Source organism: Merops nubicus, unplaced genomic scaffold (assembly GCF_000691845.1).
Source record: "Merops nubicus isolate BGI_N331 unplaced genomic scaffold, ASM69184v1 scaffold42064, whole genome shotgun sequence".
In the NCBI taxonomy this organism is placed as follows: domain Eukaryota; kingdom Metazoa; phylum Chordata; class Aves; order Coraciiformes; family Meropidae; genus Merops; species Merops nubicus.
In genome coordinates, this window is record NW_008602974.1 from 1 (window position 1) to 17,329 (window position 17,329).

The 17,329-nt window shown below is 52.6% G+C and overlaps 1 protein-coding gene across 1 annotated transcript; it reads right to left on the bottom strand.

The window, feature by feature from the left end:
* Positions 1 to 1,910: 1,910 nt before the first annotated feature.
* LOC103771232 (protein scribble homolog) lies at positions 1,911 to 14,898 on the bottom strand (the record flags this gene model as incomplete). Its single annotated transcript, XM_008938522.1, has 15 exons — positions 1,911 to 2,228; positions 2,695 to 2,733; positions 2,788 to 2,913; positions 3,448 to 3,573; positions 4,724 to 4,848; positions 5,430 to 5,596; positions 6,379 to 6,578; positions 7,212 to 7,330; positions 7,676 to 7,820; positions 7,913 to 7,987; positions 9,335 to 9,398; positions 11,833 to 11,889; positions 12,606 to 12,695; positions 14,448 to 14,526; positions 14,781 to 14,898. Coding segments are annotated over 15 exons (1,848 nt in total), but the record flags the coding sequence as incomplete, so codon positions are not given.
* Positions 14,899 to 17,329: the final 2,431 nt, after the last annotated feature.

The following is a 17,329-nucleotide window of genomic DNA, read 5'->3' on the forward strand; positions in this document are numbered from 1 at the left end:
CCCGGGCTGGCAGTGCCAGCACGCCAACGTGCCCGTGCCCATGGCAAGCTGCTCCTCTGGGGTGTCGTGCCTGCACCGGCGCTCCCGGGCCGCGGCCACCAAGCTCAGGAGCCGAGCGCTGCTGGGCGACCTCACCCCCTCCGGACCAAGTCATCCCGTGAAGAAGGAAGGATGAAATCGTACAGAAGACAAGCACAAAGGGACCTCTGGTGCCACCCAGCTGCTGCACAGGAATGAGCCACCCCAGATCCAACTGCATCAGTCCCTCCCGCCAGTGGAACAGTGCATCCTGCCTGACACAGGGCAGGGATCCTGCTCCTGTGTGCAGGAAATCGCAGAATTTCTCTTGAAAACCAACTGTATTTGCAAAAGAAGTCTGGTTTAATGATTCAGCCTCCTGCACACCCTGTCCTACCTCCCTCAAGGCATGTGTGCAGCACCTCTTACTTGGAGCTCCACTGCACAGGACACTGCTCCCCACATTCCCACTTCTGGAGCACAGCTCAGAAGGCAAGCTAATAAATCTGCCTCCGTGGAACAGGCAGCCAACCCCTCCCCAAGAGAAGCAGCACTGCCACTTCCAGCCAATAACCCAGGTGACTTTCTGACAGGCACACCAAACCTGTGGCCTCAACACCCACGTGGACTAAAGTCCAGGTTTTGCCAACAGGTCAGTGCGTCCTCAGCATCAAGTCTGACTAAAACAAGCTTTGGGCGAGGGCTTTTCCCAAGTGTGGCCAATCCTGAATGATAAGGACTCAAGATAGCCTCACACACTCTTAGAAGCAGTAGCAACTCCTTTTCATTGTGAAGAACTTCACCAGCAGTAAGGAAACCACACGCTTCATGCCTAGGCAGCAAGGCCGAGCTGCACCAGCTCAGATACAGCAAGGCAAGCATCCGCCAAGAGAAAGACCCCAAAGCAAATTTGAGCAGAAGAACCTTCCCCTGAGCAACCTGAATGCCAGTGTGGGATGAAAGCAATCCCAGCAGTCTGGCCTGAGTGTGGTAGCAGTAACAAAGGATTCTGCTCCAGAATCTTCCACCAGTTCAGGGACCCACATCTCACCCATGAGATTTTTGGGTGTCAGTCTAAAATGGAGCTTCAGCCGCATCTTAACTCCTGCCGGCCAAGTGCCCCTCACAGCCTTCACGCCAGCTTCAGCAAGAACTGGTCTAACCTCACTCATGCAGTGTTCCCCATCAGTATATCCCCACTCCACTGTGGGGATCTTCCTCAAGCAAGAATCTCCATGTCCCTAACCAAACATGGTGATTCAGCCAAGTAGAGCCAAGAACCTCCCACCTCACCAGCCCCCAGCATCACCAGAGAGGCGCCTCACAGCCCCAGGGCCCGTGGGATGGCAAAACTCCGGAGCTCCAGCTCCCCTGGATCCCATCGCCTGCTCCCCCAGATGGCACCTGCACTGGGGTGGGTGGTGAGTGGCACTGGGGGAAGGCACCTGCTCCTCTCTGCTCCCACTCCCTGCTCCTCGCCAGGACCCAGGGAGACAAGTGTGAGCCTGAACACAAGCTTGAGGTTAGATCCATCCAGGGACAAAGCACATCCTGTGGCAAACGAGGTGCAACAACTGACAAGCAAGGAGGAGGCCATTAAGGGACTGGAAGACCCTGTCAGTGATGGTTTAGAAGAACAGCTCTGCAGCACAGAATACAGTGTCACACGTCATGGGGAGGGTGCAATAATCTGGACACAGAGCAAGGAGTCAGATGTCAGCAACACGGCACAGCTCTTGGACAACCACAGGAGCCCGAGCACGTCTCTCCTGAAGTGCTGGAGCCTCTTGCCAAGGTTTTCACTGCTACCACATCAACCTGGCTGGTAGTTCAAGGGAGCAGAAGGGAGGTCTGGCACCCCTCTGCCCACCCCCCTCCCCACAAGACCTTACCTTCACTGACGGCTGAGCAGATAAAGCTCCATTCTTTCTGTCATCCTCATCCCATGCTTCCTCCTGATCCTCGGCCTCAGCATTGTTATTGCAGCCTCCTAACTCCTCTTCCTCCTTGGGGACTCCATCGCTGTTCAGCCCCTGCAGGAGGGCCACCACTGCCTCTGGCTTGGGCAGTTTTGTTATCTTAAAGTGTTTCTTATAATGGGGTGTGTCCTTGCGGATAAGCCTCTGCTTCTCCACTGGGAATGGTCGCTCTTCATCTTCATCCTCATCCTCACTCCGTATTAGCGTGTCCTCAGCAAAGTGTACAGTCGGCTACAACGGCAAAGCCCCAGGAAGGCTGTGACCCTCAGGCCCCAGCTGCAGCTCAGGCTGTGCAGGCAGCTGCTGTTCCCCCACCCCCTGGCAAAGCCGCCACCACCGCCTGTGCGCTAAAGGTGTGGGAACACCCCTCCAAATGTCACCAAGCTCACCTTTCTCTGCATCAACCTTTCACCCAGACACTACTTCTGTCAGCTCCAGGGACTGGGAGCACTCATACCTGTAACCTTGGTTTTCCCACCATTCCTGCCTGGCCCCTACACTGTGCATGGACCCCGCTCTCCCAGGCTGCCCGAGTCCCTCCTCTCACTTGGCTTCTTCCATGGCGTGTGTTTGCCTCCAGTGATGCCCAAATCTCACCCTGCACAACCACTTACCATTTGCTCTGAAACTTTCAAGTCCTTCACTTTTTATCATGACCCTGCTGCAGTTCCTAGACTCCTACCTCATTGTATTCTACTTCCACATCTTCTTCTTCCTGGTTGGCAGCTTCCTTATGCTCCTCTTCAGCTCTGGGCTTTGCCTCCTTCTCTAGCTCCTTCATCTCGGACACTTGCCCGTTTGGCCAGCTCCTCTGCCCCTCCTCCCGCTGCTCCTCTGCCCTCACGTCAGCAGAGGCAGTGCTGTTGGAAAGGTGGGAGTCCTCGCTGCGGTTCGACATGGCGCTCAGCCTCTTCTCCTGAGAAGATGATTGTAAACGTCAAGATGGAAACCAAAGCAGCAAATGGAACAAGGCAGCGTAGCTGGTACGAGGCAGGGTATGATCCAGCACCAAGAAGCAGCTTTTTCTGCAGCCCGCCCGCTGCTTTCCCTGCCAAGCCTGCTACAGCTCAGCTAGGTCCACCCCTGCTCCACCATCTGTGGAGGCATTATTCTTAGTATCACACCTGGGCAGAAAGACGCCGCCTCTGAGTGCTCCGTTCCCATCACTCTTTACTGGAAATACCAGAGCTCCCTCTCCTTCTCCCTGTGTTATGCCACAAGTGGCACCAGTGCACACAGTTCCTCTTATGCTGCTCTCCTGGTTGCATCTCCTGCTTTATCTCAGTGGCCCCAGCTGACACCCCAAGGCAGATTCCATCCCTTGGAATCCAGGCAACCCGTGCTCAGCCCCTTCCAATCTTTCCCAAAAGCAGGCTCTTTCAGCCCAGCCCACTCCCCAGCCTGCTCCGTGTTCCCTGTGGTCACCCCCTTCTGAGGCAGCAGGACTCACCTGGGAGTTGGGCGAGCTCAGCTCCGGGTCAGGCTTCGCAGCGTGCACCTCACCGCGCCGGACTTCAATCACCTTCTTCATGACCTTCAGCTCGCTGGGGTGGGGGGTCGCCCTGCGCTGCAAGCCCTGCCGAAGGAAGGGGGCCAGTGCCAGGGGGCTCAGAGCTCCACCAGCACACGCCTCAGGACTGAGCCACCCCGGAGAACCCCTCGTGCCAGCCTCCCCCGGCCCTGCTGGCACCGGACCAGAGCATCGCGCTGCAGGGCCTGGCCTGGGCCTCTGCACTGCTGCAGCCCGCAGCAGTGAAAGAAAGGGAGCCTGAGAACACCCCTCAGAGCTCACCCTCGGGCACCACCCTGCTCTCCTTCTGACAGAGGGACTGCCAGGATTTAGAGACAAGGGGAGTTTTAGGTTGTGCCTCAGGCTCAGTAAACATTGAGCTGTCCACACAGAACGACCTGAAGAACACACCTTAATCCCTCTGGGGTTTCTTAACATGGCTGACAAGTCCATATGCTACCAGAATTTGTGATGCTTAGCTAATTCCATCCCACCTTTGAGGCAATAAGAACAGTATTCTAAAATTAATGTCTAAAACTATAAAAAAAAAAAAAAAAAAATCAACACACGAAACCTCCCGACACCAGCAGCACCAGCAGCATATATGTGCTGCAAGGACAGGTGCAAATGCAGTTTATTAGACAGACCCGGATCTCAAAAGAGTCTCTCTCCATAAGTTAAAAACGGAAAAAAAGTCCTGCAGGAGATAAGAAACTAACAGAGTGATGAAAGCTGAAACTTTTATCCTCCCACCTGCATCTGCAATTAAAGCAAAATGATATTCCAGGGATTTTGAGGCTGTCTACAGTCTATAGCTACTTCAGTAACAGGATGCTCCACAGCACAGGCTTGCATCTGGCTCCACGCTTGGAGGGGTGGAGACTGCCTGTTTCAAGCTTGGCTGTACAGCTCTTCTCCAGCTGAACTCCAGCCCTGACTGCTGTCAGGATGCCTGGGCTCCCTGAATGCTCCACAGGCAGGTCAGCCCTCACAGATCAACTCCCAGGAGACATCCTCAGTGAATTCTCTTCTATACCCACTTGTCTCCTCAGGGCACCAAATGCCCTTTGGACTGCAAAAATTATAGTACATGCCTGCAGCAGTATTACAGGGTGAAAGATGAACACCACAACAGCTCCCATTTTCAGGAAAAGCTTCAGACTGTGCCTGTGTCTCCACAGGGAGCTAACAAGCCTCCAGGAACTCTTCTTCTTACCCGTCTCTCAGCTCCAGACTCCTCTTCATCATCTACTTTGGGTTCATCCAGGAACTGAATCACACTGACCCTGTTGAGGTTGGTGTCCGTCCAGCTCTCGTCCACACTGTTCTGCAGAAGATTCTCTGGGGAGAAAGACAACACAGCTACTTTCTGATTGAGCAGGGTTGGATAAGAGAGAGTTCTCAAACCATGAGCATGCTTCTGTTCTATCAGCTTATGGCATCAAACCACAGAGCACTTGAGGACAAAGGATGTAGCCTCCAGATCTTGTCACCTCTTGTACATCTCCCAACAGTTCTACAGCAGCTTCTACGAAAGGACCTGAGTGGTTCAGTTCTAGTACTGCTCACCAAGAACTAAGGAAAAAGGCAGGATTAAAACAGGAGTGAGAAGTATTGGCACAAGAATATCATCATGACAGGAAGCAAACCTAACAGATAGTGAACTATGGGGTCAATAGATCAAAGCAGTAAACTTCAAGACCAGGCTGCAGCTTCTTTACCACCTGGCAGAGAAGCAGTTTCTCCGTTTTAACCATCTCTGCCTTGGAAAGTTGCCACCAGCCATTTGGGAGCCTAATTCTGCTACAGGAATCACTGTAATGAAGAACAGTCCAACCAGGCAGAGAGGGAGGTTCAAGGCCTCTTCTCTACAGCGCTCTGCAGAGCTCACAATCCTGCAGACAGCATCCATGGTCTCTTACCTAGGCTTGGAGAGGGCTGCTGGGGAAGCAGGTAACAAGTGAGAACTTTTTCTCCTGTCTTTTCATCATCTTCGGTTTGGAATTTCAGCATGGGCTGGGACTGATTTTCTGCCAGCCACAGGGCTTTCAGGTTCAGATTTGTCAAAGCAAATGGCAGGTTCTGCAGTCTGCCAAAGAAAAGGAGAACTGCTGGTTAAACTGGCCTGGTCATGAGGGAACCTCCGCTCGGCTCCAGACTGCCCCACCTGCCCCGGAGAAGGACGGAGCCAGGCCACTGCAGGACCCCCCACTCCAGTACATGCTGCAGCAGCTGCTCGAGCTGGATCCACACGGCCCTGCCACAGCCACAGGCTGGACCCCAGCGACCCACCCTCACCAGCTTTTAGCAGAGGACAATTCCCATCAACTGTGACAACAGCAAGCTTTGAAAAGGGGTCTGAAGACAGAAGGGTTACACTCCTGTGGACCATCAACCAGGGAGTGCTCCAAAGAGCGATGCCCTCAGCTTCCAGCTGCCACAAGCCCTCCTACCCCATAAGGAACAGCAGCTCAAGTTTGCAGGCTCTTCAGAGCAACCCTGGGGCCATGCACACCACAAACAAGGCTCTGGCACCGCCCACCCGAGGACTGGTAACAGAGCTACAAAACCTGCAGGAAGGGGACCGGGGGCTTCCCCTCCTCTTTATTTCACACACGGAAAATGCCCCCATACTCCTGAGCTAGTGCTACCCTGGATTCAAGCAACAAGAATGACTTAACAGGGAAAGCTTGAGACAGACACGTCCTCCTTGCAGAGCCTTAAGCAGCCCCCCCTGGGCTCCTCCAAACTGTGGACCCTGGGATCAGCACAGACCCAGCGTCTCCCAAAACACAGCAGGGCGCAGCCCACGCTGCTCCTTCCCAGCAGCCCTGCCTGCCGAGAAGCCTGCTGACCCTTCCTGCTGCTGACCTGTTCCCAGCCACATCCAGGACGTGGAGCTCGGTGGTGCTGGCGAGCTCGGGGGGCAGGAGGGCCAGGCGGTTGTCGCGCAGGGACAGCACGTTCAGGCTGGCGCAGCCCCCGATCTCGGCCGGCAGTGACGTCAGCCGGTTCCGATCCACGTTCAGGTTCGTCAGCTTGGCCAGCTTGCCCAGGGACTTCGGTAAGGCCTGGGAGGGAGATGATTCCGTAGTTGCAGAAGGCAAGAGCAGCAGGATAAAGGTATAAAAGTATAAACTCCTCTACCTGGGGACAAAAAGCTGCCTTCTGTCCCAACAGCCTCATCCGCAACCAAGTTCTCACTACAGGTTTGGGCCCAATTTCCCCTCAGGTTCACAGCCTGTTCCACACCAACTCTTCACCTCAGCACAGCATACTCCAAATAACACTGGTCATGATTTTTTTCCTGTTCATCTGTCTGTTCCAAATATTTGTTTTAACAATCAAATCATGAGCAGTTTGGAGAAGGGCCATTTTAAATGACACCACTCCATGGCCCCTCCCCAAAGGCAGCTTCTGCTGTAGTCCTGCTCCCACCAGACAGGATGGGCTTCAGGACTGGCTGTCCTAGAGCTGCATCCAAGAGTTTATCAGAGGAAAAAAGAACAGCAAGAAAAAGGAGCTTCCACCAGGGTCTTCTCCAGAGCCTGTGAGCTCAGTGAAACTGTGCATCAAAGCAGCTGAAGGGACAGCAGCTGGAGCATGGTCAGGAATGTGGCTCAGAGGCCAGAAGATGGGAGATCCCTGGCACGTGGATAAACCGAACCGCACAGGAGAGGCAGAGTGGCTGCTGGTATACTTACTGTCAGCATGTTCTCTGTCAAGATGAGTTCTGACAGATTTTCACAGTCCCCAATTGACTCTGTCACCTCTGTCAACCGGTTCTGGTCCACCTTGAGGATGGAGAGCTGCTTCAGCTGACCTGGCCAGGGCAACAAGCAAGGTGTGAACTGTGCCACGGAGATAACGATGCTGTGCTACATTCTTCTGGCCAAAACGCCTCCCGCAGGGGACTGTGTAAAACCTAACAATGTAGGCACTGCCCTTCTTCCCACCATGCACCTTCACAGGTTTCACCCACGCATGACACAGATCAAGAACCTGAGTGTATCCTGTAGAGTTCTGCTCACCAGCATCACCTACTGCTTCTTCACCCAACTCTTGTGACTATGTCCACCAAGCCCTAACAGCTCGTTACAAACACTCTTGCCTGAAGCCTCCCGACCAGCAGCACTGCCTGGGCAGTGAGGTCCTGCACAGTACTCACCAATCCCATCTGGAATGCATTCCAACAGGTTCTGTGACAGGAGCAAGTCCGTCAGTGCTACCAGCCCGCTGACCTCATTGGGCAACTGCTCCAGCTTGTTCTCGGACACATCCAGACAGACCAAGCGGCGGAGATTGCCCAGCTCCTAGGATCAGAAAGGAGACAGGATGGCTTGAGGGAGCAGCCGAGGCAGGGAGCAGAGCGGTGGTGAAGCCACAGCCCTGACCAGGTACTCACTGGAGGCAGGGCTGAGAGCTGGTTCCGGTCCAGCCAAAGCTCGCGCAGGTTTGGCAGCGCTCCCAGCGTGTCTGGCTGTAAGAGAGCAGGACAGTGACAGCATCAGCCCCCACCACAGGGGAGAAGCTGCTCCAGGAGGCTACAGACCACGCCACGCCTCTGCAAAGCCAGACACTGCTGTTACCTTCACACCTCCCAGAACCATTCACCCACCCGTTCAGGAAGCAAACGTGTTGGTGTGCCACGGAACAGCAGCACGTGTTGGGAAATGGCTGGGGTGCCATACAAGCTGCAGGAAATGTGGAAGACAACAGCAAGGTCTGTCTGGTACCAGGCAAGACCAGAACTAAACAGTTTTGGGAATTCTGGCCTTACAGAATAAATGAGTCTTTTTTCTCTTCCTCCTCTCATACATGAGAAGAAACATTTGGGAAACGCTGGCCAACTCAACATGATGTAGCAGCACCACCAGCATCGGCAGACACGCCCTCATCACACTGCTCCACAAACAGCCCATCCCACCCAGCATTTGGGCTCGGAGCTAATGCACCACAGGAGTGCAGTTCAAGCATCACAGAAGTGCTCACAAGCAAGCTTCAGCCTTGGGTACAGCGAGCTGCACAAACTCCTCTACCTCCCAATTTAGACAGTTTCTGCCAAAAAGCGTCCCAGAACATGAAGAGCAGGATTCATAGAATCATAGAACACTTTGAGTTGGAAGGAACCTCAAAAGGTAATCTAGTCCAACCCCACTGCAGTAAGCAGGGACATTCCCAACTAGGTGAGATTGCTCAGAGCTCCATCAAGTGTGACCTTGAATGTCTTCAGTAACAGCTTCATCCACAGCTGCAGAATTGAAACATCACTGGATGTCCCTGAACATCAAGAGAAGCTGAATCTCAAGACTGTGCCCTGGCTCTCAGCACACTCACGCTCAGAGCCCCCCGTGGAGGTGCCCAGGCCAGGGGGCACACAATCCCCCGTGCCTGGAACAACTGGAAGGGTTCCTGCACTCTGCAGCAGAGAAACCAAACCAGGCAGGAGGAAGGCAGAAAGCTGGCACAGCAGAAGTGAAAAACAGCAGCTGGGGGCAGAGCAACACAGAAGTACCAGAGTCTCATTGTACAGGAAAGATCCTTAGCGGGTGATAGCAAAAATTAACATCCCTGAGCAAAAGTGCTTGGAAAGGGCAGAGCAAGTTTTACATGAGAACAATAGGAAGAAAGACACAAGGACCAACACATGAAGACAACATGAAGCTGGGAACAATGACTAGGCCACAGTGAGCAGATCAGAATCTTCCCAAACAACCCGCGGGTCTGCTTCTTTGCACTGCAGGAGAAAATCTGCTTGCTTCCACAGAGGTACAGGGTTCTGCCCCTGCCAACCACCCACATTCCCTCCCCACCATCCCTCACCTACCAGTATTTCCAGGTCATTGCCACCAAGATCCAACTGTTCTAACTTGACAAGGAAGGAGAGTGAACTGCAAGATACAGAGAGTAGAGGAGGGAAGAGAGAGGGGGGGAAAAAAAAAAAAAAAGGAAGAAAAAGAAAGAAAGAATGGAAGGTTAGCATCTGGGACACGCATCTCACAAATTACACCATTTTTAATAACTCCTAAACCAGGTGGGACAATCCTGACCTTGTCATAGTGCCTCTGAGCCGAGCAGTTTAGGGGGTTGGTACCTTCTCCAGGCCAGACATCTGCACCAGGGAACTGGTTTCAGCAGCACCAGCATTCCCAGAGCAACCAGTTCCCACTGTAACCAATCTGCCTTCTCCCCATCCCACCATAAAATACTCTTTGAGCAAACCCATGACACCTTCACAATGTCACCCAGTCTTGTAGCAAGATGGGGATCTGGGCACAGAGTAACAGACAACAGGAAAGAGTCAGCAGAGGACAACACATTTTGGGGGCAGGGGGAGCACATCTGCAGGGAGATCAGGAATGAAAATAACAACCTCAGTTTCCCCAAAGAGGATGTCCATGGTGCTTAGGAGAAAGGGAAAGACAACACTGGCACAGTGCCTCAGAACAAGTCAAGACATACAGACAAGAAGCTCACTAGACAAGATGCTGTGAGAAGCCTCCATGGGAACCAAAGCCTGTCTGCTCCTGTGGTCCAAGGGTGTGCCCTGATGGCCAAGCACATCATGACCCAGTGATCCAAAAGGCCGCAATCTGCAACCCCACATCAGCAGGACCTCGGTTCTTCTGACACTGCCCAGGTGTTCATGTGCCCTCAGCTCTCAGTCCTATCCTACCAGCTCAAACTGCCACTGCCCCAGACAGGGGTGTCTGCCTCTCACCTCACACTCCATCTCAGCCCTGCCCAATTCCCCAGCAAGGATAGTCTTCAGTTCCTCTTAACCTCTTCCTACCAAACTGTCCTAGTGCAGAAATCACTCTATTTCTTTGGAAAGAGTACCTTGCATCTCAGTGCCACCCAAAATAAGGAAGACGGGGGCTGCAAATCTGAGAAAGCAATAAAAGAGATCTGGCCCCTTGCCTGGGCCAGGCTATGAAAATATTCATGCTACAGAGGAAAAGCAAGTTCTTCCAAGGTGTTAACACTGATGTGATCCAGTGACTTTGGCATCAGAGACAAGACAACAGTGTTAACCTGAACTACGTGTCTACAGTGTCATCACCAGATGAGAGGCCTCAGAGCTGGCCAGGGCAGACTCTTTCAGCTCTTTTTGGAAGAGTCCTGTCCTCTGGGTCAAAGCTGACACATGGATCCTACAAGGGAATGGGACTGCTGCCATAAAGCCTTTGCTTGCAGATCCTAGAGGAAAATAACCAGCAGGAAGAGCACGTGCTTGAGCAAATGCAACATCTCGCAGTGTGGGAGGCACAGCCATCACAGAAGGAGCAAGACTAAACCCCTAATTGCTTAGGGACTCCAAGCCTTGCTTGGATGCTATCATCAGCTGCCTCCTTTGCCCTCTTATTTAAATAAAGCAGAGGAATGAGGGGGGAGGACAGGGAGCCACACAGAATACCTGCCATGAATGGCAAGGTGACAACAGCTGCACACTTCACGTGTTCACCGAGGAGGCTGTGTGGCCCTAAAACACTGCTAGACAAAAAGAAGTCAAGTAGAATCCCTTCCAATCTAAATTCAAGGAAGACTGAAGGACTCATCAACTGGATGGATAAGCAGGCAGAAAACAAGCTGACAGAGCTAACGTGGGTTAGAAACCTCAACAAACGACGCTTGCGGGCTCCAAACCAGAGGCTAATGTACAGACTCATTAGTTCTCCACATCCTATCTACCTGATGGCATCAGCTGCCCCAACCAGATCCTCTACCAGGAATTCATCTCTGGCCCTAATGCTCCAGAACATTTAACAAGACTTACCTCTTCTCCCTTGCTGGCTCATTGTCTGGCTGCTGCAGGAAAGCCCGTTACCCCACCCACACCCACACGCCACTCATCCAGGACAATCAGAAGGGAACCCCAGGGAAACAGATGTCAGAAGCAAAATGTATTTTCAGCTGTATTCTGCTGCCCTGTGAATTACGAGCTGCTCTGCGTGCGGAGCTCTTCCTATACCCACGACAGTCCATTGTTCCAAAAGCATCTGTCACCTGCTCCACCTCTCCAGGAAAACTGGTTCTCACCAATTCTGGCATCCCTCCTGTGGAACCCTGTCTGTTCCAAATCAATCCTGGTATGGAGGCCGAGTACAGACTCTGAACGTCCTTCCCTGCTCTTCAGCCCTGGACTGTCTCTTTACCTCATCACCCCAGCTTACAGAAATCCAGCAAGATGCAGTTAATCTATGCAAAGCCTTGAGACCTCCCCAGCGAAGTGCTAGAGCCTGTACTACAGAAACATCAAGTCCCTGTGGAATCAGTAAGAAGGATCAGGCAGGAGACTCCTGAAGCCACCAGACAGACACTCACGTGGGGAGAGTCTTTAGCAGGTTCTCACGTAGCTCCAAAGTCACCAGGTTTGCCAAACTGCAAGAGAAAAGGGATCGAGAAAGCCAGATTCACTGAATAGGGCTCCAGGGATACCAGGAGATCTCATATCCCTTCCCTTGGGACCACCCCTCACCACCGGCACGGACGCAGGAGCGCACACACGAATGGAGGTGACAGGGAAACAAACAACAAGGGGATCTTAAATGACTTCCGATGAAGGCGACTGCTTGCTGCAGATTCATGGGGAAACAACACTGTGCCCAAACTCAGGACAAGGAGACATGGTATCACACACAGGACAGTCTGCCCAAAAAGGTAAAAGCCCTGATATGCAGGAAGCCAAATCCCACGGGAGGGGCACTGCACCCCTGGGGCTCGGCCTTGCCCCCGGCGAGCAGCACACGTCACGTCAGCGCCATCGACGGGCTGTGCCGGGGCGGCGCGGGGCAGACGGGCACTCAGAAGTAAGGAAACACAGAGGGTTTGAGGAGCCTGGATGTGCTCCTGGCCTGTGCCAACAACCACAGAGCAGGAGGTGCAGCTGAGACCAGGGATGGAACCTTTTCAAAAGGGTTTGTCTTTTAACAAGAACAATGCTTAGAGGTGCTCCCACAGGACATTCAGCACAGCAGCCAGCTGGAACTGGGGTGGCACACTCTTCCCCCCCACGTTCTGCTAGTGTCACCAGCCCAGCAGCGTGCTGTCCCCACCCCAACCCTCCTCCCCGCTGTGAGGAACAGGGGCATACTCACTTCCCAATGTCATTGGGGAGGCTCTGCAGGGACACGTCATTCAAGGCCAAATGGCCCAGGCTCCGAAGCTGTGTGAATCCCTCGGGCAGCCTGTGAAAGCATGACAGGACAAAACGTCGTTATCTGTGCACAGAATGAGCCCTAAATTCCTCACTTAAATTCCCCAAAAGCCAGTCTTATCCCAACTGGTATCTACACATGGGAAGGAGGAGAGCAGGAACCAACTCTGACCCTGGCTCCTGGTGCAGGTTATGCCCCGTTTCCAGGACAACAGCACTCCCTTGCACCACAGTCATAGCTGCCCCAGTGTGCCAGCTCGGCTCTGCAGCACTCAAGCACAAATCCCAGAGTAAATCACACCACGTGATCTTTTAGACTTGAAAGCACGGAGGGCCACCAAGTAACCCAAATGCCCACCTAAGGACACCTCTGCAGATGACACAGCAGCATTCCCTGGGACCAAGGAGGATCATCACAACAGCAGCTCCAAGGGGCAATAAAACAGGGAAAGACCCACAAAAGGGAGAAATCCTTTGCTGCTCCCAGGCAGGTCCTAGAGCTCCCTGCCCCACTGCTCACAACATATCTTACAGCTCTGGGCCAAAAATACTCTGACAAGTAACTCCTAGAGTAGAAGCACTACTTGTTCTGTGGTACAGGGACTCTCACCAGCTGAGCTCATCCCCTTCTGGCAGCGCCTGGCACCACCAGAGGGAGCCAGAGAGTTAACTCTAGTTAAGGGGTGAGTTGGGCAGTGAACGCAAAGGGTAGGTAGAATCATAGAATCCTTTAGGTTGGAAGAGACCTTTAAGATCATCAAGTCCAACCATTAAGCCATTAGGGCTCTAAAGTCCTCTGTTAAAACAGATCAGAATCTGTCAGGGTTGGAAGGGACCCCAAGGATCCCCCAGTTCCAACCCCTCTGCCATGAGCAGGGACACCTCCCACTAGATCAGGCTGCCCAGAGCCTCCTCCAGCCTGGCCTTAAAGACCCCCAGGGATGGGGCCTCAACCCCCTCCCTGGGCAACCCATTCCAGGGTCTCACCACTCTCATGGTGAAGAACTTCTTCCTCACGGCCAGTCTGAATCTACCCACTGCCAGCTTTGCCCCATTACCCCCAGTCCTGTCGTTACCCGATAGCCTAAAAAGTCCCTCCCAAGCTTTCTTGTAGGCCCCCTTAAGATCCCAGAAGGCCCAGACTGGCATCTCCAAGGACCTTGGCAGACAATGCCCAAAAGCACGGTTCACCAAGGCACAGGAACCACGCTGCAATTTCCAAAACATGATGGATCAAGAGCTGTAAAGACAGCAGACTGAAGAGACAAGGCAGAGCGCCCTGCTCTTGGCCATGGCTCTGGGTGTTGAGGTATCAGTGAAAGCAACCAAACACCAAGCTCAAAGGATGGCCATCCTAAGTTATCAGTAAGACGGGGCAAAAAGGGACAGAGGAGGGGGAAGAGGAGAGTGTGCAGGCCTTTCTCTACCCCTCTGTAGTACAATGAGTCCACATCCTTTCTGGTTTGTGCACAAGGGTCAAGAGGTGGGGAGGGACTAACAAGCTCATTCCAAGAGGGCAGAAGCCCTCACTGTCCACACCGACAGCAAGAGCATGACTAAAGGCTCATCACCCCATGCCACAGGCCAGGCAGAAGAGGAAGCACACACCAGCTCCTCCCCATGCTGAGTGTTCCACCTGCAGGTCCTAGCCAAGACAAGGCATTCCTAAGCCTTGACTGCAGGGGAAGACATTTACAGGATGAAGACCAGAGAAAGTGATGGGGAAGGAGCAATGTCAGCTCCCAGTCACAGCTGGACAAAAGGGATGCATATGCCTTCCTACCTGGAGAGAGGATTCCCACTGAAGTCTGCGATTTCCAAGGATTTGCAGAATTTGATGCTTTCAGGAATTTCTGGGATGTCTGGAAAAAATACATGAAATTAAAAAAGAGGCCTGATAACTGCCTGTCACATGAAAAATGGGACACCTGGTACTGGTGAATGCCTAAGACACAGTAAAACAACCACGTTCTCAGAGCTCAGGACCCCTGGTAGATTCCTACTGGACTGTGAAAGGGCAGTGCCTCCTCCACAGCTTGAGCACACAGGCCACTGCTACCCCACAGAGAGAAGCAGGGCTGTGGGGCACCCACTCCCCATTCAGCTTTGACCTTACCATTACGGGAGATGTCCAGTTCCACCAGCTGCATGAAGTTGGCAACCTCAGGGGGAAGTCTCTGGATTTCATTGTCGCTCAGACCCAGCCTGCGCAGGTTCAGGAGCCTAAAGAAAGGCTATGACAGGAGAAGAAAACTGGGTCAGCAGCAGTTCTGTGGGAAACCTCTTCTCTCACCTCAGGGCAAACCTGAGCACCCAGCTCTGGAGACAAGTGCCCAAGTGCCATCTCTCATAACCCCTGTCCTGGTGAGGCCCTCATAGTACAGTTGCTGAATAGATCAGAACCCTGATTAAGGTCAACAAGACATGAGGGTGAAAGAAGAAAAGCATTTAATGAGTTTAGCTTGATGATTCATTTAACATCACCACTATCCCACCACTCCTTTCCCTCCCTTGCACGATACAAAATGGATGCTCCTTGTTTCCCAAGGTAACAGTTCACCTCAGGCGTTCAGATACCAGCATCACAAGCAAGTCACAATAAAGCAGCTTGCCAGCAGACAGAACAGTGCTTTAGGAGTCTTGTCCAGAGAAGCCAGTGAAGGAGAAACACAAGGGGACTTCCTGACCGAAGCCCTGCCCCTGCTCACACATACTACTGTACAGCAGGTTTTGCTGGGACATCGGTGACAAGTCCATACACCAACAGGAAAAGTGTCTGTGCTACTTGTACCAGAAAAGAAATGGAGCAGGCAAAGCATCTGCAGGGCCCAAGTAACAATAAATGAGAAAAGGAATTTCCTTTTTAGAAACACCAGTCATGCAAACATGGGCTGGGAGGGACCTCTACAGGCCTCCTACAGCATCCCACCTCTTCACACCTCCCCTTCTGCTCAGAAGTCAATCATATCAGATACAAACAGTAAATCATCACTCATACTCCTTCTAGAAACCAACAGCCTCTCAGTAAGTTTACTAAACACAACATTCTATAATTAGCAACTGAACAAATCTTGCAGCTGCTTCTAACTATTGTCAGCCATCGGATACCGGACAGGATGGAGACCGAGGCTGTGGTGTTTGCTGCATTTCCTGGTTCCTTTCAGAGTGCCTGGGAATAACAAACAAACAACACTGGGCTGCTGCAGAAAATGAGGCAGTTTAGGAATCAACCCAGAACCTACAAGGAGACAAAGGCGGAGACGGCCGCAGCCACCCTCAGCCACGCCGCGTTCCTGCCGGAGCCGTGCCGCAGCTTGGAGATGTGCTCTGTCACCCCTCAGAGGTCACGGCTTTTAGATGGCCAAACCCTAAGGAGCTAACAGCTCAACCACGATGCAAAAGGAGGTACCGATGAAGCTCAGAACTAACTCAGGCCTACAGACTACCAGGCAGAAGCCACTTCTCATCCGTGTAACCACCCTGTCGGTCTGTCCCGCGCCAGCGGCAGAGGGGGTCACAGCCAGCAGCGGAAGGTGTAATCACAGCGTTACTTACAGATCAGAGAGCACCTCCAGAGGGCCAGGGCTGCTTACACACAGGGCACAGGGAAGGACAAAACGAGAAGTTGAGGCCTGAACCTTCTTTCTGTTGCCCTTCCAGCAACCCATCTGCAGAAGAGGTTGCACAAACGTACATCCCCAGGAATAGTTGAGGGGGTATCGAGATGGGTTTGGGGTGGTGGGACACCCACAACTCTCACTCAACACTGCAAAGAACAACACAGACCAGACAAGAGAGGTAAGGACTGAAAAGGTGACACAAATAACCATGGAACGACACACAGCCCACAGAGAGCTGCCTTCCCCACCAGAAGAGTTTGTGACGAGGTCTGACCACACAACTCAAGAAGTTTCTGCGTTTTCCCACTGAGAAGTCCTGGGTGCAGCTGTGTGCACTAGGGACGGCCGAGCCCAGGCCGGGAGGGAGCCGTGCTCCTGAAAAGCACTGGGATGAAACTCATACTCGCCATGTCCCAGAGGAGCACAGGAGACCATGGTAAGTAAAATAGAAGGGGGAAAAAGAGAAAGAACAAAAGTCCTGTTGACAGCAAACAGCCTTAGCTCTTTTTCATTCAGTTTATCTAAGGCCAATCAGTTCAGTAAGAAAGGAAGTAGGTGAAAGTCTAAATGACAATAAAGGTTCAAGTCAGAGCAGGAGGTTTAGAGACTTGATTTGCTATTGTTTCCTAGATCCTTCTCCTAATTTTAGCATTCAAGGAAATTCCAGGCAAGACATTGTGTTGACCTGCTACAGTCTACAGGCTGGAAAATAACAAAGAGAACAGAACATCTACAGTCCGAACATTTAGCACTTCTGCCTACAGATTTTGGGCAGTCTCAAAATAGATACGCACACTTTCAAAACAAAATAAATTTTAGAAGAAACTACATAAAAATCATGCTGGACGCTGCACTGCAGCACGCATGGGAAGCATCTATTGCCAGAATGGAATTTTAAAAGCCAACTGCCTCTGGGGTATCCTGGAAGCTGTGAACACCAGCTGCAGTTCTGCCCACAGTGAAGTTTTACTTTCTGAGCCAGGCACCGAAGCCCAGCTGGCAGCACACTTCCCCGGCACGGCGGATGGCTGCCGCCCGCGGGCCC